Source organism: Hippocampus bargibanti, linkage group LG04 (assembly GCF_051943395.1).
Source record: "Hippocampus bargibanti isolate YZ-2025 linkage group LG04, ASM5194339v1, whole genome shotgun sequence".
Taxonomy (NCBI): domain Eukaryota; kingdom Metazoa; phylum Chordata; class Actinopteri; order Syngnathiformes; family Syngnathidae; genus Hippocampus; species Hippocampus bargibanti.
This window is the reverse complement of record NC_142737.1, coordinates 16,632,808-16,653,782: the sequence shown is the minus strand read 5'-3', so window position 1 is coordinate 16,653,782 and position 20,975 is coordinate 16,632,808. Positions and strand designations below refer to the sequence as shown.

At 41.2% G+C, this 20,975-nt stretch overlaps 1 protein-coding gene across 3 annotated transcripts; it reads left to right on the top strand.

Moving 5' to 3' along the window:
- The first annotated feature begins 513 nt into the window (after window positions 1-513).
- On the top strand, window positions 514-20,921 carry LOC148899276 (tRNA (32-2'-O)-methyltransferase regulator THADA). 3 transcript variants are annotated; one of them, XM_088994389.1, is made up of 31 exons: window positions 514-663; window positions 742-913; window positions 992-1,078; window positions 1,162-1,189; window positions 1,769-1,917; window positions 2,000-2,122; window positions 2,528-2,648; window positions 2,818-2,963; window positions 3,048-3,132; window positions 3,203-3,339; window positions 4,741-4,938; window positions 5,008-5,728; window positions 7,557-7,709; window positions 8,903-9,012; window positions 9,091-9,251; window positions 10,074-10,237; window positions 10,319-10,474; window positions 10,564-10,715; window positions 10,801-10,938; window positions 11,256-11,360; window positions 11,499-11,699; window positions 11,804-11,954; window positions 12,027-12,273; window positions 13,368-13,604; window positions 13,680-13,884; window positions 14,731-14,919; window positions 15,788-16,020; window positions 16,098-16,256; window positions 16,339-16,602; window positions 16,676-16,878; window positions 17,254-20,921. In XM_088994389.1, the coding sequence occupies exons 1-31, from the start codon at window positions 563-565 to the stop codon at window positions 17,520-17,522; spliced, it is 5,565 nt and encodes a 1,854-aa protein (XP_088850515.1). In that variant the 5' UTR covers window positions 514-562; the 3' UTR covers window positions 17,523-20,921. The 3 variants fall into 3 exon arrangements, with proteins under 3 accessions (XP_088850515.1, XP_088850514.1, XP_088850516.1); XM_088994388.1 differs by having other exon boundaries at window positions 4,741-5,728; XM_088994390.1 differs by lacking the exons at window positions 514-663; window positions 742-913; window positions 992-1,078; ... (1 more) ...; window positions 1,769-1,917; window positions 2,000-2,122 and having other exon boundaries at window positions 2,531-2,648; window positions 2,850-2,963; window positions 4,741-5,728; window positions 17,254-20,920.
- Window positions 20,922-20,975: the final 54 nt, after the last annotated feature.

Below are 20,975 nucleotides of genomic sequence, written 5' to 3'. Positions count from 1 at the left end.
AACCAAGGGATTCTTTCCACATTCACTATAGCTACATTATTTGGTGCACCCTCACAGAATAATGAGGTGAAATGCAAAATAAAAACATTCTGCACAAAAAATATAATTTTCAGTTTTGATTGAGACTGTTAATTTCAAAGGAACTTCATAAGAAAATATTTTATCGTTTCAGTTGCATATTTTTACTCTTTCATTTGTAATGTGGAATTTGATAAATAAACTGCACACTGTTGTAGTGTATTCAATTAATTCAAGTATAAAACATGAAACACAGGTTTCATGTTTTATATTACACATCGCGAGTTGCATTATTAACGTTAACGCTTCCAAATATGAATCCAAACAACATCAAAAATCAAAGTGGTTAATACACTACATGTATCGACCATTCTACCCAGTTCGGGGTTTTCTCTCGGAAATTAACTTGCACACTCCGTCCACCAGGTGGCAGTAAGTTACTATTAAACCAGAATAAGCTTTCTGGCCCGTAGTCGACGTAGTGTGCCGAAGGCAGCCTCACGTTTGTCAATATCCTACATGTGCTACAAATGTGACAGTTGAAATGATGTCTTTTGATGACATTCTGACAAGTCTCCAAAACTGTGTCATCGCCGAGGACCAAACGCTCAAGCTCCTTTTTGATAAACTTTCGGAGTGCTCCAGGTTTGTTGTTTTTTGTCAATAAACATTCACATCCTTGGGGTGGTATTAATTGTACTCCTATATACCCAATATGAGTAGGTGTGACGTTAAAAGGACCAAGGAGCGCATTTTGGACGCGGCTGTCCAACTGTTAAAGACTGTGAAGCTCCATGTCCTGACGCGTGATCAGCTTGAGGTTTTCGTCAGACTTCTAGTCTGCTTGCAGCTTCAGATGGTGCACATATCCACAGCCGGTAGAAAAGTGGACCAGGTCGACTCTCGCAGTATGCAGTCTGCTTGCTGTTGATTTAGAAATGTAATCTCCTTAATGTTTCCTGCTTCTCTACAGATGTTGCAGTATCTGGCAGTGGTGGATCATCAGTTGGTGTTTGGAGAGATCCACGCCTGTTTGAGTACTATAGTTCACACAGAGCAGGTACAGACGAACATTTTCTGTTCAAACTTTGCTGAGATTTCCCAAAGCTGCACCGGCTAACGCCGCCTGTTTTATTTTCCCAGATATTCTCTGATGAACACCTTCAGAGAGGTTTGTGTTCACTATTTGACCGACATTTTAAGTGCAGGAGTAAGTGGTGTGTCGTACACATGGAAAATACATTTTGATCAGACTGAAATAAATGTTTGAATACTACATTATACGTTATAGTTTTTTTGGGGGGTGGGCACAATATTTGATAAGTACTGCACATTATTCTTTGACCGGACAACATGAAACATTTATTTTCGTTTAGGCCTCATCTCTGGTTAATATCACTTTATATTGAAAAAAAGTTCAAGCTACATGCAGAAATGGTTGAACTATATGTTGAAAAAAACCCATTTTGACAAAGTAATGACTACATGCATTTCTTTCATATGTAGGGGTTATCCATGGAAACTGGAGCTACCTGTGCACATCAATGAAATATTCATTTTTGTTCCTGACCATCACTGTTTATGATCACTGAAGTTACATCATACTGAGGGCTTTTGTTGATGTAGTCACTGAACATAAAACTAAACATTGTTAACAGTACCTTAGTTGAGACGGAATGAATGATAACATTCTTGAATAACTTTTGATTGAAGAAGTTGTTTCAATGTTATCTTTTATTTACACTTTTAGCTTGTATGTTCCTGGAGGTGAGCTCTGTGGGTCGTGATGTGTGGCGGGAGCTCTGTCCTTCCTTTCTGGAAAAATTGGCGGAGTTCTTTCCTTTAATAGTGCAACAAGAGCCTCTGCGAGATGGGCAGCTATGTTACATGGCTGTCAAGGTTTGTATACATTCGGATATGCACAGAACCCATGGCCTCCATTATAGCGCATCATCTTGTCTCCAATATGTGATTTTCACAGGTTTGTCTCCAGATATTTCAGCTTTTGTCTAGAGAGGTGTCTTTTGCAGTATGGGGAAAAAAGGAAACAAACCCAGCCATGAAGAAAATCTTGCAGGTTCTCGCAGAAATAATATTTGGACAGGTTTGTTATTATTTACATTTCTTGTCGATTATTTAAAGCATGAATACACTCACTACAATGGTGTTTTCTTCTTGCTTAACCCATCATCAGTTTTGTCAAAGTGTGTTATTTATGATGTTTTACTTGCTGTGGCATAGCATTCTTGTTATTTAGCTACATCAAGGCGGCGTTATGTTAGCAACGTTACTCAGTAGGATGCAGTCCAATTATACACCATGACAAATGTTTACCCTGGTAACAAATGTTTTGATCAATGAATATCTCTAGGAGGGCCCGTAAAAATTTAATGCAGCGCTTGTTTTGGATCTCATTATGCGAGTAAAAACGAATGAAGAATTTAATTGGTGCCCTGTGCTGCGCTGCGCTGGTTCTTTTTCTTCCCTCCTTGTCAATTGCGTCCCGCAGAGCTGCAACAGAGACACCCGTCTTTTGGCCGGCACTGCCATGGCTATGCTCATCAACACGGCATCAGAGAGCAGTGCAGGTGCAGCAGCTGCCTGGGGTCTTCTCCAGAGCTCTCATTTAGGTACAGTATCCCTGCTGGCCTGCCATATACCGTTTGGACTAGCTGTATATTGATGAAGAGGGGCTATAAAATGAACTCCTATTTCTTGTATCTTGCATAAATCTCAGTTTGAAATTCTACACCTCGATGCAGCTGCTTAGCAGCTTCCGACAATGTTTTCTTTCTCAAGACCCATGGTTGCTTACCGTGGGCGCCCTTCAGGTGCAGTGTTGCCCCTCATCAGTAGGCGCAATGGGTCAGTTGGCAGTCAGCAGGGGCCTCCTCACATGCTGTCAACCTCACATATTGCTCAGTTCCTGTGGCAAAATCACAGGGGTAAATATGAAGGCCAGCATTATTCACCTCACCATAGAAACATGTTGAATTTATTTCCCTAATGATGCTTCATTATCTTTGCAGGGCAGCTTATTGCTGGATGCGTTGTTTCCTCTACTTTATGATTTATGTGAAGAGAAGCTGAACTATCACTACCTTGCCTTTGAGGGTGAGCAAGACATTTTATTCACATGCTTCTATGCAAATATCACCTGATGAAATATGACATCTGTTGGCAGTGTTCACACTGTGGTTGAAGAAGGTCAAAGAATGTCTGCCTGATATCTGGAAGATGAAAGGTGGCCGTTTTCTGCCCGATGACAGCAACCTTCAGCAAAAGCTCGTTTCTATTATTTGGACCAATGCTGAAAGTCCAGTGAGTTCAATTACTTTATTGGGATTGTTTTATGATTTGAGGTGTGCATTATGTATTGAATTTTAGTGACAATGTGAATTATTTTTTGAATGTGTATAATCATTATTTTTTTATTTCTTTCCTTCACTAATACAGTAAAGTCTCGTTATATCGATATCGGATATATCGATAGTCCCGGTTATATCGATACTATTTCTATGCACGCACGGAGAAAATTACATGCAAACAGGGTCGGATATATCGATAGTCCCGGTTATATCGATATTTTTTCGGACTCCCTTGAATATCGATATAACGAGACTTTACTATATATATATATATATATATATATATATATTGAGAGCTAAAATCCCGCAAGAAATGCACCGTGGGTGAAATGAGTACATTTGTAGCCAGGCCTGATAGTCAATCTCAGTGTGTCTTAAAATAGACACTAATTCACACATGTACTCACTGGGTCACAACATCAGGTACTCCTGCAAAATCTAATGAGGCCCAACAACTATATTGTACTCAATTTTGATTTACACTAGCATGGAAGTATTTGTTTTTTATAACTGTATTTAAAATTTAGTCATGTAGAACTGAACTACAACACATACTGTATGTAGATACTGTATATACACTATGATCAAAATTATCTCATGATGATATTAAGAAGTAGTTGTCATAACGTTTTACACCAACTCCGACCTGATTTTTTTTTAATCCAAGTTTAGTCCAACTGCTCACTGATGAAGCACTGTGTCTATGTATACACATTAACTCATTCACTGCCAGACATGTGCAAAAATGTGTCCACTCCTTAGACTCTCTTCTTTTATCAGCAAAAAAAAGAGTTCATTCCTAAAGTATATGGGTCTGGAGCAATGGTTCTTAACCTGGGTTCGATCGAACCCTAGGGGTTCAGTGAGTCCACCCCTTAGTCTAGACTGCAGTTAGTAGGCACAGTCATTGGAAGAAGGGTTCAATGAATGAGCGCATGAAACTGTTGGGGTTCGGTGCCTCCAACAAGATTAAGAACCACTGGTCTGGAGTTACATGAGCTTGAAATGAGGGTTGCTGTTGAAAATGAAACACATACACATGTTGACAATGAAAGACATAGAGTACATATTTTATATAGTGCTTTAACAGCTGAAGCTGAAATAAAGCGCTAACATGGAAAAAGGGGAAATGCTGCCCCCTTGTGGAAAGAAAGAAAAAACATTTCCAGAGGCCATGGCCAGTGCTTTATCAGCACTCAAACAAGAAAAAAACAAAACCCGAACAAATTCGGGGATAGGCGCTCTACGTCATATTGTCAATTCCCGAATAAAATTGTGGATGACAGTAAATCAGTTAAGGAGTGTAATATATATTTTTCTTCTTATAGACCCTTTTGTACATGTGCCTTGATAGGTGGAAGGAGTGTCTGACCGTGCCCGTGTTACCTTTAGCATGTTGGTAGACCTCTACAACATGGACTGTGAGCAGTTTGGTGAGATGAAGAAGCCTCTTTATTTGGCTTTGCTGCATCGAATTATCCAACTCCCATGGGAATCCAAAGCCAAGTACCATCGCCTCTGCGCTCTGCTTCCGTATTTGGGGACTGACACGGTGAGCTTGAATGCTTTTGCATTGGAAACATTGCACTGTCCTTTAATCCACAACCCTTTTATCAAGCAGGTGCTGGATCACTATGTTGAAATACCAAATCACCTCCTGAAGTGCATGTCAAATGATCACCTGTCTCCATGTGGGTCGGAACTTTATAAGTGTCTGATCCAGCAGCAGAGGAAAGAGCTTTCTGGTGACACTCTTGAGTCACTATCGGAGTCAGATTTGGGCAATAAATGGGCTCAACGGTGGCTTGCCGTCCTTCTTGAAGCCCTGACCTCAGATGTAGTTATTCTTCAAAACAACAGCTCAACGCACTTACTTCCCTGCACCTTTCAAGTCTTCCCTTCTGCAGTGGAACCTCTTCTGGCCTCGCTGGACCCATTTTCACCAGGCCACCTCTGTGCCTGGGCATTCATCATGAGTAGCTACCGGGCTGTGACTGGGAGTTCTCCTTGGGTTCTGCAGGGGAGCTCATCCCTGAAAATCCTCCAACTTGCCCTGGGCTCTGCTGATGACAAAATTCGACTTGCTGCACTCAATTTACTCTGTTGCAGCCTCAAGACCAAAGAGATCCCAACTGCAGAAGAACTGTCAATAATGAGAACTTTCATTCCTCAGAACTTAAATTCTGAGTCCTCACTTTTCCGACAACATTTTCAAGCAGCGGTGAGGAGATTTTTGGTTCGAATCAGAGACGGCTGCTTGGCGCACATCAAACAACAAAAGGGAAAAGGGAAGTGTGGCAGCCAGATGGAAAGCTCACAGGAAATACTAGCTTTGGGCATAGGTGAGATGTTTGTTGTTTGTAAGATGATGCTTTGCAGGCCAGAAATCTATACCTAGTTGTCTCAAGACTTTTTTTAATGAAGATTAACAATGTTGAAACATTTTCATCTTTTGAATTTTTCTCAGGTTTGATATTACACTTTGATAACACTTCAGAAAAATCCAGCCAAAACTATTGTGAAGATAATATCATGAGTCAAAAATTGACTGTCATTAAATCACAAATATCAAACATCAAACCAAGCATTCACGATACCATGAGAATCTGAAATATTTAACTCATTCACTGCCATTCACGAATTTATTTGGGAATTGAAAATATGACGTTCTTAATCTTGTTGGAGCACCATTCCCGAATTTGGGTTTTGTTTTTTCATGCTTGAGTGCCAATAAAGCGCTGGCCGTGGCCTCTGGCAATGTTTCTTATTTTCCACAAGGGGCGGAATTTCTCTTTTTTTCATGTTAGCGGTTTCTTCCAACTTCAGCTGTTGTTAAAGCGCTATATAAACCAATATGTATGCATTGCATTGTACAGGGTGACCCAAAAAGATGCGTACCCATGAACATTTCAATTGTGGCTTTGATTAAAAAGCTATTTATTTCAAATTACAACTACTCATTATTCGGTTTATGGAAGACCATTCACCAGAGTTTCAGCTATTTCTGTCAATTTTTCGTCAATGTATGGCTTTCCCAAAATGTGTTCCAAATGTCCACCATTTCGTTGCCATCAAACCTGTACTCGTCTGACAAAGTTGTCAATCACTTTTACACACTACTCTTTCAGGAAGGTGACCCAAAAAGATGCACTCCTACTGAGTCCCTCACTGCAGCAATGTTTTCTCCCGAAAGAGGAATGTGTAAAAGTGATCGACAACTTTGTCAGACGAGTACAGGTTTAATGGCAACGAAATATTGGACATTTGGAACACACCTTGGGAAAGCCATATATTGACTAAAAATTGACAGAAATAGCTGAAACTCTGGTGAATGGTCTTCCATAAACTGAATAATGAGTTATCTCATCTCATCTCATTTTCCGTACCGCTTATTCCTCATTAGGGTCGCGGGGGTTGCTGGAGCCTATCTCAGCTGTCTTCGGGCACGAGGCGGGGGACACCCTGAATTGGTTGCCAGCCAATCGCAGGGCACACAAAGACATACAACAGTCATTCTCACACTCACACCTAGGGACAATTTGGAGTGGTCAATCTACCTGCCATGCATGTTTTTGGAGTGTGGGAGGAAACCGGAGGACCCGTAGAAAACCCACGCGGGTCCGGGGAGAACATGCAAACTCCACACAGGGAGGCCGGACCGGGACGCGAACCGGCGACCTCTGCACTGTGAAGCCGGTGTGCTTAATGAGTTATTGTAATTTGAAATAAATAGCTTTTTAATCAAAATCGCAATTGGAATTTTCATGGGTACACATCTTTTTGGGTCACCCTGTATTTTGGACAGCTGCCCTCATTTCAAGCTCCTATAACTCCAGAGCCATATAATTTAAGAATTAACTTCTTTTCTGATGAAAGAAGAGAGTCTCCGGTTTCCTACGCTCCAGTGAATGTTTACGTAGTTCTAAAACTCAGTATTCGGTGGGTCCTGCAATTCGAGTGAAAATGACAAAAACCCCGCACTGGAGTGGACACATTTTTGCACATCGTCTGGCAGTGAAATGAGTGAATGTACCACAGTATTCAAAAATTTTAATGTAAATATAACATTGTATTGCCACGGGTTTGCCTAATTACAAAATCTCAGTACTTTAAAATATGATATAAATTTTTAAAGTTTTTAAAAATGAAATGTGTTTATATTTGTCATAGGTTTTGTGGACTGGTTGAGCCAACTGGTATGCTGCAACTTGACACCAAATCACAGTTACCAGAGGAAGAAAACTGTCTTACTGTTACTGTCTGCACTGCTGGAGACATGCACTGACACTTGGAGCCCTGACAAGAGAAAAGGACAGCCACCCGGTCAGTATGAGATCTTTGATGTATCAATTTTCATAAATATCATTTCCCTCATGGGATCAATAAGGTATCCATGCCGATCAATCCTCTCCCTCTTCTCTCGCTACCTCGCTCCCTCCCTCACCCCACAAGGGCTGAGGTCAGGCATACTTGGATTTATCTGTGAATTTATCACCTGTTTTCCTCTCCACTGCAGAAATGAGTGAATACAGGCGTTGCGTGTGGTATTCCGTGTAAATCAATCAAGGCTGCCAATTAGTTATTTTTGATTAACCATTCATGTGTTGACTACACTTTCAATTACCGTATTTGCCGGTGTATAATGGCTGCCGCTGCTCACCCGCACAAAAAAAAATCCCATGACTGTAAAGTGTCCTTGAGAGTTTTGAAAGGCGCTTAGAAATTAAATGTATTATTATAAGGCGCCCCGAAAAGCTTTCATTTTCTTCAAAAGATGACCCTGTGCCTTATACGCAGGTGTGCCTTATATGTGAAGTAATATTGAGCCTCAACTAATTTCAACAGCCACAGACTCCACCCCTTATAGTCCGGTGCGTCTTATACATGTGTATGGAAAAAGTTTGAAAATACACCATTCATTGGGGGTGCGCCTTATACTCCGGTCCGCCTTATACAGCGGGAAATATGGTAACCAGATTTTAAAAAGATTTTAATGTCCATCCTTATTTTTGAAAACAGGGCATGATTTTGAAATAAAGATGAGTATGTCACAGCCCTGGTAGGTTGCAAATAAATATACATAGTCATAACACTTTTCAGCCACTTGACTGCGCCCTTATTCAATCCTTAGCTAGAGATCAAAGAAACTGCACACAACAAAAGCAAGAATAATTGTAATGGATTTTGCATGTTCTCCCTGAGCCTATGTGTATTTTCTCCTGGGACTCCGTTTTCCCCCCACATTCCAAAACATGCATGGCAGGCTTATTGAACACTCAAAATTGTCCCAAGGTGTGAGTGAGTGTGAGCACAGATGATTGTTTGTCAATGTGTGCCCCTCCATTGACTGTCAACTAGTTCAGGGTATACTTCGCCTCCTACCTGAAGAATGCTGGGATAGGCTCCAGGACACCTGCATGAATGGTGGATGAATACTTAGCTGTTTAAAATTAGATTTTGGCATATTGGTATACTCTCCATGTTTTTATCCCTTTTTCTTGATTTGTTTTCTTCAGTGGACATGGCATCTCTTTTGACCTGTGCCACATCAAGAGGACAGTGGGACTTCTTCTCCAGAGAAAAATTGCTGGTCCTCATCAGTTGCTTGGAAGATTCCACGAATGAAGTACAGCTGCCCAGGCCTCGTTGGTTGTCATTCTGTTTATCAGTTAAAGAGAAATCAATAAATGTTTCCTTTTTTCAGATTCGAGAACTTTCCGCAGGATTATTGGTGAGATTTTTTCCTTCTGTTTTGCCTGCTGATGTCGCTGCGGCTCTGCTCGTACGTACCAAGCGGCTTCTGTGCAGCCCTCGGGTCCAGCAGGCTCAGATGGGGGCGCTGATGATGAAGGTTCTCCATCACAAGTAAATCATACCACCAAACAGATTATTATTTAATCCCGGTCCGTATAATAACAATCCGACTCAGCATATGTACCAAAATTCTCGCTGTGTCGAACTATGCTGCATCGTCCTTGATCCACTGCTGAAAAAGATCCTTTGACGCTCTCCTCTTACATCGAGGACTTCCTTTCCTCTTACTTTGATCACTCTGCTGCTTTGGAATGTATATTTATCCACTGTGAGGCTAATGAAATCCAATCCAATCATTTGTACAAAGTTACCCTGCCATATAACCAATTACGGTGACTAAATTTAGCCAAATGTGTCACTTTGTGATACATCGTACTATAAAATGAACTTTTACACTGTTCTAGTTAACATTTCATAGTACCCCTGTATGTCATTTTTTCCCATTACCTTGTCTTGGGTTAGATCAGGGGATGACTACTATTATGTTAATAAATCTGACTGGACGTCATAATAAGATTAAATACAATTCTTAGTGCATTGCAGTAGAGTTGCACAGAGCTGCTAGAACCACCGTCATAACTCCTGTACTGTATTTTGTTTTTCGACTTCTTTCTTTACTTTCCTCTTCCTTTCATAACTTTGCTGCTGTGAAATGTAAATTTCTCCACTGGAAGACTAATAAAGGTAAATCCAATCCAACATGTTAAATTAATACCTCTTTGAAAAATAATTAATAAATCACTTGTTTTGCATGGGATAAGTTGGTGCAGTTTTACCAAATGTACCCCATGAGTGTACATACCAGATATGCTTTTTCTTGTGTAAAGTACCGAAGATACTGAGTTGGTAATAATCAGCTGTTTTGTTTTGTAGATTTCCGGGCCTTCCTGAATGCGAAATAAACGCTGCTGGTGCCAGCAGCGTACATAACATAAAGGGCTTTAGGTTTGCTCGATTTCTTGTGAGTGAGCTGAAGGATCACTACCTCACAGCCAAAGCAGATGTCATGCTGTCCGCCAGAACCAAGCCTATGCACGGTTAGTCTAAATATAAACGTTGGACACAATTTCATTCTTTTTTTTGTTGAGTTTTTCAAATCATCATGGCTTTGATTTCAGGAGTTCTGATCGCCCTACAGAAATGTTTGTTGGAGGACAGATGTCTCATCTCTGATTCCCTTGGTTCTACACTGATCACTGATCTGCTAAACCTGCTGAAGAACATTTCGCTGCTTCTGCTTGGCATGTTGCACGGACAGCAGGAAAATGAAAGTGGTAATCTTCAATTAAAAAAAAAAAGCACGCTTGAGTTTTCACTGAAAGGATATGGCGAATTGCACAATCTGAAATGCTTTCCCTCTTAGATGCTCCCCCTTCTTTCTGTGATATGGGGAATGCCATCAGCTCTCTGATAGCCCACACATCCGAAGAAAATCTCGTAGATGGTGGTGAGGAGTGTGTTTTGTTGTCTGAAGAACACAGCCTTGTTCTCACCTGCTGCTGGGTGTCACTGAAGGTTACCAACACAACCTTGTGATAATTTAGCATTTTAATACTGCACTTCTTTTAATTACTCATGTCTTTATTTATGTTTTTATTAGGAAACAGGAATCCTTTTAGGATCACTTGTGGAGAAAATTCTCTCTGAATTCAAGCCTGACACGTGCTTTCTCACAAAGCAACAACTTGAAACAGCATCAGCTATTTTTAAACTTATTCTCCTCAAATGCCGTCACTGGGTATGTTCAAATGTCTCTCGAGACCTCCTCGCGCTCTGCGTGTTCTTTTCCGCAGTGTCAATAAAAAATCTTTATGTACAAACAGAAGTAGTCATCTTTGCAATGAAAGGTGATTATAAATGAATTTATAATAATAATAATAATAATTATTATTATTATTATTATTATTATTATTATTATTATTATTATTATTATTATTATTATTATTATTATAAGAAATTTACGTTGGACTGTGAAATGTTTTTTCATCTGTCCATGTATCTGTCCATCCATCCATATGCATGTGCATTTCAGTAAGTCTTTTCTTTCTTCACTAGGGGGCAGTAGAGGGTTGTTCTGTCGGCTTCACCCGATACTGTTCGGCTCTTCACAGAAGCCGTGAACGTCAGCTCAGGGATATCCCATCTCAGATGCTCCAACAAGTGAATTGTTTTTACACTCTCACGTTTCTGTCTGAATATCGAAGATGGTAGCTTACACATGGGATGTGTTTCCCTCTCTCTATCGCTATCTCTCTGTCTCCCCCTTTCTTTCCCTCACGTTTGCCGTACTGTCCTCAGGCGTTACAAGTTGTGCAGTCTCCCAGTTGTACCTCTGTAACCCGCCGGGCTGCAGGATTACCTATGCTCATCCTTTGTGTGGTGTCTGCAGAGGAGCCCAGTACGGCACGGCCACTCTTGTCTCATAGTATGCAAACCTTAGTGGACACGGCTCAAATCCCACTTCCTGAGAACTGGGACCAGACACTGGACCTACCACAGGTGCATTGGGAAAAGTGCAACAATGCTGTTTTTTTAATTTAAAAGACAAGTCTGACTGAATGGGTTCAGATGTGTGTAACACTCCATTTGTTTGTTCATCACAGGTCTGTGCTGTTCACACGCTCCAGGCTCTGGTACGAGGATCAAGTCTGGGTGTCGCCATTCTTCAGTTTGCTCCCAGTATAGCAATTTTAGCTCTCACTCTACTTAGTTCTCCCTGCTGGGCCATGAGGAATGCAGCTTTGCAGCTTTACAGTAGGATACATGCACACTACTTTCCCCTTGATGGTGCGTGACTGGAGGCCTCATGCGAGATGTGTTCACCAGGTTCTCTTTGCTCACGGATGCTGGGTCAGAGGCCCAGCAGTGAGGGTGGAACTAAATGTGGCATGTCCCCCCACGCCTTCTTCCACCACTACTCCACGCTCCAACTCTTCCTCCTTGAGCAGCTCCGAGAGGCAGCTTTTGACCTTCAGTGCCCACATGAGGAGGCAAGGCTCCGCCTTCATCCATCGCTCTTCCCGATTCTTACACTGTTATCCCAACTCCAGCCTGGCGTCCAGGACTCAACAGAGTAAGTATGACATTAGCCAACATCGACCAAAGATTACATGACACTATTGTCCCACGTAGCTAATGAAAACTCCCTGAGGATGAATCACTACTATGACCCCAATTATTTCATGTGGATCAAATTAAAGTAAAATATAAAATGATGTACCGTGACGGCAGCCGATTTACGAATGATTCTCAGTATTCTCACAAGCAATATTCACCGCCCGCGCTGTGCACATACAGTATTTGGCTTTTGTTGGTGTAAACATCGGACGTGTGGTTGACACTTCATACTGGCATACTTAGCATTTCATACGGGTCAGATGTACATGCAATTCACATCCACTCCTGAAAGATGCCCAGATTTGGGGAAAAAATACAGTTGAAAACAATCACATACACATGCAGCACATTGGCAAAAAAAATTATATTGGCAAAATCCAAAATATGAGCTGTAGTGTATAACTTCAATAAGACAGCCTCTCAGTTATACACCAATGCAAATGCAATTTCAATATCATATCAAATGTGGCTTCACAAGTTTTTTTTTTATCTTTTCTTTGCCAAACGTTTTTACTACTGTTCCTTAACTCATTCACTGCTATTTACAAATTTATTCAGGAATTGAAAATATGGCGTAGAGCGCCATTTCCGAATTTGTTCAAGTTTTGTTTTTTTCATTACTTTCATCCTTTTACAATAGTTTTTGCCCTTCCACAAGGGGGCAGAATTTCTATTTTTCCATGTTAGCGATTTTTTTCCAGCTTCAGTTGTTGTTAAAGCGCTACATAAACCAATACGTGTGCATTGTATTTTGGACAGCCGCCCTCATTTCACGCTCATATAACTCCAGACCCATAATTAATTAATTCTTTTTTTAATGAAAGAAGAGAGACTAAGGTTTCCTACACTGCATTGAATGTTTGTGTAGTCCTAAAACTCAATCTTCTGTGGGTCCTGGAATTCGAGTGACAATAACAAAAAACACTGGAATTGACACATTTTTGCACGTCTTGTAATGAATGAGTTAAGCTTCCACTTATTTGGTCAACACAAATCTTAAATATTATTTTATGACACGACTTAGTGTTTTCTCTCTTTATATCTGTTTAGAACCTTGGCGGACTTCTTGCCTCCTTTACTCCAGCTCTCTGCCAGTCCTATTTACAGTGTGAGAGCGATGGCCTCCAAGGCACTGGTCGCCATGACTCCCCCTTCAGAGTATGTGCATATCCTCATCAATCTGACGGCCCGGTTGCCCCGCACGCCGCAACGTTGCTGTCACAACTGGCTTCACGGGCAACTGTTGCACATTAAAGCTCTGCTGGACAGAACTCTCGGCAAAGACTGGTGAGTCGTTAAATTTGTATTGATTCATTGACCGGACCTTTCAGGCTTTGAATTGCTGGGTCGTCTTTTCTTTAGTGTGCCTGCAGCAGAGCTTAATGCAGCGGTAAGCGCTGTGGAGGCATCGGTGTGGCTTGCCTCAGATATTCAGCGCTGCCCGCTGGTGAGAGCAGTATATGTTACCGTTGTGGAGTCACTCAGAAGATTTTGCTGCAAGACTTTTCTCTCAACGCTCTTTGATGTTCTCATACGTGAGCTTCATACACCCAAGAAGGGGCTTCAGGTGTGTGATAATGAAGTGATGTGTTTTTCAACACAATATGGATGATGATGTCACATGTTTGGGGTTTATTGCTAGCTTGGTGCTATAGAAAAGACCAAAATCGAGTTGTCATTCAGGATGGAAAATGTTGTTTGCAAGAAATCAATCAACCAGTTTTTTAGTAAGATAATCAAATAGAATATAAATAAAGATTCTACACATTGGAAACTAAACAAGTTTAAGAAAAAAAACTGTAAATGCTTCCTGTGTGACATACATGATTCATGCTGTTGACTCATTCATTGCCAGACGATGTGCAAAAAATTGTCCACTCCAGTGCCAGGGTTTTTGGTTTCATATTCTGTGGTTCAGGGGAACCACAGAATATTGATTTTTAGGACTACATAAACATTCAATGCAGCGTAAGAAACCTTAGACTCTCTTCTTTCATCAGAAAAAAAAAGTAAATTCTTAAGTTATATGAATCTGGTGTAATATGAGGTGTAAGTGGGGGCGGCTATACAAAAGACAAATGCTTCCCCCTCGTGGGAGGGAAAAACATTGCCAGAGATCTGACCAGCGCTTTATCGGCAGCCCTTGCAAGAAAACCAAAACCCAAATAAATTTGGGAATGGCGCTCCATGTCATATTCCCGAATAAATTCAGGAATGACAGTGAATGAGTTAAAACGCTTTGAGAGGGAACTGTTTATTGTATTTTTTAAACCACATTTTCCACAAAGAATAGTGGGGAAATAAAAGAACTGGGTCGAAAAAGACCCCATTACGCACAACAACAAAAAATGTTCAGAATGTTTATAACCTAAACATTATCTATTTACACTGGCGGCTGTTTCCTTCACTTCAGGTTGGCTTGTTTTCATTTCACCAACGAGTCATCCAGTTCCTCTCTACCGATCCCAAGTGGGCACCTGACCTTTTGGAAACTTTTCGAACTGGGAGCTGTGATTTGAGGCTGACATTGATCGCATGGGTGGCAGAGAATCATGCTTCATTGAACACCCACTTCAACGAATTGATCCGGAGTGTTCTCTGGGTGAGTCACAGGCTGAAAACTCTTCTTCTGTCCTACCGCATAATGTGTCACGAAGAGCACATTGTTAGTCCTGCATTCATTAAAATGCAATTTGAAAGTTAGGTTTTCCTTCAATTTTATTAAAAAACATCAACATATATTCTACTTCAAATAAACGGTTTCATAATTGACTCTATAGCTCACATCAATTCGGTCAGTACATCCAACTAGTATGTGGCATTTGTGACAATGACAAGCAGGGAAGCTTCGTGTTGCGAAAATGGCATTTCTAAAATTGATATTAACAAGGAATATCTATGTTGGGCAATTAAAGATATGTATGTGACTCAAGATATACATCTTTGAATGTTGCTGTGCCAATGACCATTTTGTGTTTGGGAGTCTTTTACTGACCATCTTTATTAAGTTCATAGAGTTGCTTGTTCTGTAGCCACAAGGAGACATAAGCCAGTGTCTTCTTGTGCTGGTCCCAAGCCCGGATAAATACAGAGGGTTATGTCAGGAAGGGCATCCGACGTAAAAGCTTGGCCAAAACAAACATGCCAATCAAACCTCTGAAGATGGAGGAAACTGATTCACTGTGGCGACCCCTTGAAGGGAAACGCCGAAAGGAAAAGAGGAAGATAATTGACTGTATCATTTGCTTTATTTAGACCTAAATATAGAATACCTATAAAAAAATACCCAAATACACCTGTGGCTCAATGTCCCCCGCCTATCCTCCAAGCCTGGAAAAGCTCTGAATATACTGTATATAACACATAACAAAAGGCGTACACACAAAGTACTGCTTATTTTTGTACCATTCAAGCATAAAGCATATATGACAAGATGAATGTTAGTTTATTTGGGTGCTCTTTATTTGCAGTCCGGTCTAAGGGAGGCACTGTTGAGCCCTATTGCGGAGTACCGCAGGGCCTACATTGCAGCCTTCGTAGGAGTGATGGCCACCGAGGATGCTTCTCCTCCGCAAGTCCCACTTGAGGACTCTGTTCTTCTGGAGTGTCTGGATTTGTTGTTGAGCGATCTTGAGGATCAGAAAGGCGGGTCGGACTTCTTGACCCAAGCTCTGCATTGTGCAAGCCTCCTGCTATCCCAGTGGTGAGAATCCAGTTTTTACACCTTTCATTCTCTTCTTCCTTAGCTCTCACTTCATTATCCCATTTTACAAAAAAAAGTTCTCAGGAGTATTTAATCCAACGCTGGTGTGGTGTAATGGAGACTCATCGCTCTCCCGATGCCGCTGAAGTTCTGAGGATATCTTGCGCCGAAGCGTTGTGCGTGGCTGGACTCCCTCTAACGAGTCATGGTCTCATTCCTCCAACACTCTTGCTCAAGTACTGTTCGAAAATGTCCACACAGTCTTTCACAAATACGAAAAAGCTGCTTTGAAGCAAATGCTAATTACTTCTCTTGCAGATTGTTGAGCACAGGCCTGTACTTGCTGCAGGATCAAAGCCAAAAAGTGAGGATGAAAGCCGCCCGCTTCATCTCCAAGCTTCATCACGCCAGAAGAGGAGCCCAGAGGAGCCTCTACCTCATACAGGTCAATCTGGTTGTACCACTGCTTCTGGAATTGTTGTTGGAGGAGTGCTGGGACATACCGAGTACACTGGAAGTGCTTCTGTGTCATGTGCCCCACTGTGATCTGAGATCTGTACTAAGTGAAATTGCTGACAGCGGGTGGGTCACTTCGCTGATTTGATATCAGTATACACTTGACAGGAAGTTGCTCAACATTATTTGTCTTCCTCAGGTGTAGAAGCCTGTATGAGCAAGATGACGCTAACGTGTTTGCTGAGCCTTCAGTGATGTCTGAATTTGTGTTGCCTTACTTGCTGCTTATGGCTGAAAAGTACTCTGAATCGTCAGCCATGGCTCAGCGCCTCAGCACATGGGTGGAAGAGAACGCGTCTCCGCTGCTCGACAACCTCACATTGTGCAAAAGCCTCCAGCCAGGTAGCTTGATGCAAACGTACTATACTAGGGGGTGGGGGAGGGAGGGAGTTTGTATGACAAAAGCAGCACGTCTTGGAAAAAAACAGCAAAGTAGTATTTAAGTTGTTGTTTGTACTTCTATAATTGAAAAAAAAATAATTTAAAAATATATAAAAACACAAATTCCTCTGGGAGTTGGATGGGGGTGCGTCCCCAGTTGGCGGATTTTCAACTATCGCGGGGGTCCCCAATTAACCCGATAAACGGGGGATTACTATATATTAGTATTGCAGTAAATTAAACAGTTGTTAGTTGGTTGGTTGCCATGTCAAAATCCAGTGTTGTTTTAGTAATGTTGTTTGTAATTAACTCTGAATTGCAATGTTGTCTTTCTAGGTGAAATGCTGACACTGCTCACAGAGCCCCGTTTTCACAACACCCTTTGCGGCTTGCTAACGAGAGCCACCTTCCTTCTCCACCTTTCCAAAACGTGTGACCGTTTGCGATATCTCTGTGATCCTTCAGTCCTCCAGTTGACTTTAAAGGATGTGTGGAGACATCTAAGTGAGCAAGGTGTGCACTTGAGATCTTCTCTAGCAATTGCAGTGGCTGGAGACTTCAAACTATTATATCCCGGACTGTCGATACTAAGCAAAGATAGGTGAGGAAATTTAGTGTGAATGCTTGAGGCAGTTGAATGATGCTGTGGTCCATCATGTTAACATTCAACTAATGGACGATAACTATCCACTGATTTGGCCCCTATCAAAGAAAGAAATGCTTGATTTCATGGTACTGAAAACAGATGGTTTCTAAAATTTGAAAATTAACGATTAAGACAGGATGGAGCACAAGTGATGCTGATGAGGGCATAAAAAGGATTTCATTGTGATATTGATTCAATGTTGCCTTCATTCCGCATTGCAATGCATTGTGTTTAGTATTTATGCAAGTGTTTAATTTGCCGGAGGGTTTTAGTCGTGTACATATCTCAATTTGCTTGCACTCTGTGAGCATCCTCAGTATTTGCAGTTCGTCGGGAGAGGCTGACTGCTCAGTGCCAAGATGGGAAATACTTTGTTCTTTATGTGCTCCATTAGAGGCCTTGTACCCACATAAGTGTCCATTTTCTCAACCACATGAGAATGCAAAATGATGGACTGGCTCTGAATTGGTGGAGGATGGGTGCTCGCTTGTTGACAGCCCACACACTAGCAGAGTCTTACATCATCACGTTGCCTCCCCACTTCCTCTTGAGGTGGGTGTGATAAATGACTCACTGACAGACACAGGGTGGTTGTTCTGTTGTCGTCGGTTATTTTTATTTATTTATTTTTTAATACAAATGACATTTTTCTAACTGACGCATAATGATGAATCCGCTCTGTAAAAGTGAGTCATTCCATTGACTGACGTTTTAATGCGAATAAAAATAGCAAATAATGGTTTCAACTTTGTCTAAAAGTACGGAAGAACAATGCAACTGAATGCGAGGGTTCACCTGTTCCTGTTGTTTGTTTTTGCAGACATGTAAGACAAATAGCCAACACTGATTTAATATTTAACAGACAGGTTGTGCTTACATATGTACAATTGGGAAACTCGTACCGCTGTGAGATTTCAAAATGTCTGAGCTCGATGTGATTCTCTGACCTCTGCAACCTGCCTGCTTCCTGTTTAATTCAGAAACTGATGATGGCAATGTGGAACAATGCCAAGTGGGCGCTTGGACTGGGTTTGTGTGCACACATTGAAGCACATGTTTACCCTTTGGAGCGGGGACAGAGGGAGTGTTTTTTTTTTCATTTTGTCATCTATTTATCCTTCATCCTGGAGCTCCATATGCAATTACTGTACAATGCATATTGTTTTGGAATTTTGGGGGAACTGTTGAGTTGCTATTTCTGCAAATGACCACTATTACTTTGTAGACACTTTTGGTGTCTACAAATATTATATAACTCAGCTTTACATCACAAACTTTTTGCCGTACAAACATTAAATTCGCGAGAATATAATCTTGGCATACGAACTAGTTTTCAGCGGACGAACCAAACAACACAGGGCCACGGTGGCTGGCAGACTAGTCTTCCACACTCCCTTTGAGTGCAGACATGGTTTGCTATCAAGTGGAGTACATTTGCTATTATAGAACTAAAAAAAAACACCACAAGCTAGTGTTAAGCCGAAGAGGACACAAAAGAAAATTTCGGTCGAGCAGAAGAAGGAGATCGGCGAAAAATACGAACGAGGTGTGCGTTTGTGTGACTTAGCGTCCCAGTACCAGTACACTAAATTGATCATTGCTACATGTGGCAAAGGCCGTTGTCTAAGCAATGGTATCAGGAAATAGAAGAGGTTGAAAAACTTCTGTTGATTTGGATTAACGGAAAGCAGCTAGCAGGGGACATTGTGAGTGAAGGTATTATCCCCGAGAAAGCACGTCAACTTCATCAACGAACATCAGTTAAATAAAATGACTTTATATTACAGTACACGTTATTTCTTTAATTACAATTCAAAGCACATTTATTATACATAAAATAAGGTATATTTTTTGTAGTTTTAAGGCTTATTTATTAGAAAATTATGTTTTATGGGGACCTGGGAACCGATTCTTCTCATTTTTAATGCTTATGGGAAATATATATTTTTTTTCGATTTACACACACTTTCTGGGAAACAAGTAAGCTCGTAAACTGGGGTATCACTGATTTAGAGTACAGCAGGGGTGTCAAACTCATTTTTTTTCCCCTCTCGTGGGCCGTTATGAATTTGGGGGGTCATTGGAATGTTTAATCCCTTCCACAAATTACACATAGAACACACACCAATTTAATAAATACCCACTTTTCAAACTTGAAGTAAAAAGTAATGACTCATTGTGGTTTACATTGGACAATTTGAAATTTTGGTTCAGACTTTGGCAAGCATCATGGAATTTCACAAGTTTGATTTGCTTTCGCGGTGCGAATAAAATGTGATGGGCCAGATTTGGCCCCAGGGTCACGACTTTGACACCTGTGGAGTACTGTACTGTATAACAATATTTTAAATGATGGCAGAAGCAGTGAAAATTCTAAGGCAGATATAACACAATATGGTTGACGACAGTGTTAATTAAGCGTGGCATTTGATCTGATACAGAAACCCAAACAAGTACACTGAAATGTGCCCGTGGAGCATTGTGTATTTTACTTTCCACGGTTTGTTTTTGTTAATGCCAGTTTTTTCATTGCACGTGCAGGGAAAGGGTCCAAAGACCCTCACCCCGCCAAATGTAGAGCAAACATGCTGTTTGAACTACCCGGTGTCGAAAAACGTGTGCCTGGTTTTTGTTTTAAAGAGTGAGTGGTTGAACCCTGAGCGTGTCACGAATTGGATGCTCTGTTTTTTAGCACTGCCAACAATGCCACTGACGAAGAAAGGGAACAGACCGCTACGCACGGGAGCTGCCCGTTGTGGGCCTCTGCTGAGTTCTCTTTCTGGCTGAGTGGAAAAACAGGGCTCGCGAGTTGAAGGGGGAGAACGCGGACACGTGCGCACATATTTAGGGTCAGATAGAACTACACTGGGATTATAAATGGAAAGACACGAGTCCGTGTGGGTCAGATGGGATGCTATGTATAGACATGAAAAATAACTGCACAACTTTTATGTAATAAATGTAAACACGCGTGTTTCAGACTGCTCGATTGACGATTGTTTGCCAGACTGCAGGATGCGCATGCTCGTATACGCGTGCACGTATGAATTTAACGATTCTCGGTTTACGACGGAATCCGACGGCCTGTGTGAATTAAAACGTCTCACCATCTTTACCAAAGCTTCTGGAACGTAACGCTGAAGTAAAGCCATATTTGTAGAATACAAATATAAAACAGATGTGAAAAACGTTTTTCCGCATGCACATTACAGTTAATTTCGCGTATCATCGAAATGTCATATTTACAGTATATATTGAATGAAAACCTATTCCAATGAAAACCTCATAATACTTAGAAACACACTTGGTACAACTGGCATATGGGGAACACCAGGTCCATGTGACTGACTGATCCATCCACCTTCTGATACAGTACAATGAAAAAATAGCAAGATTCGTGGAACAACTTTGC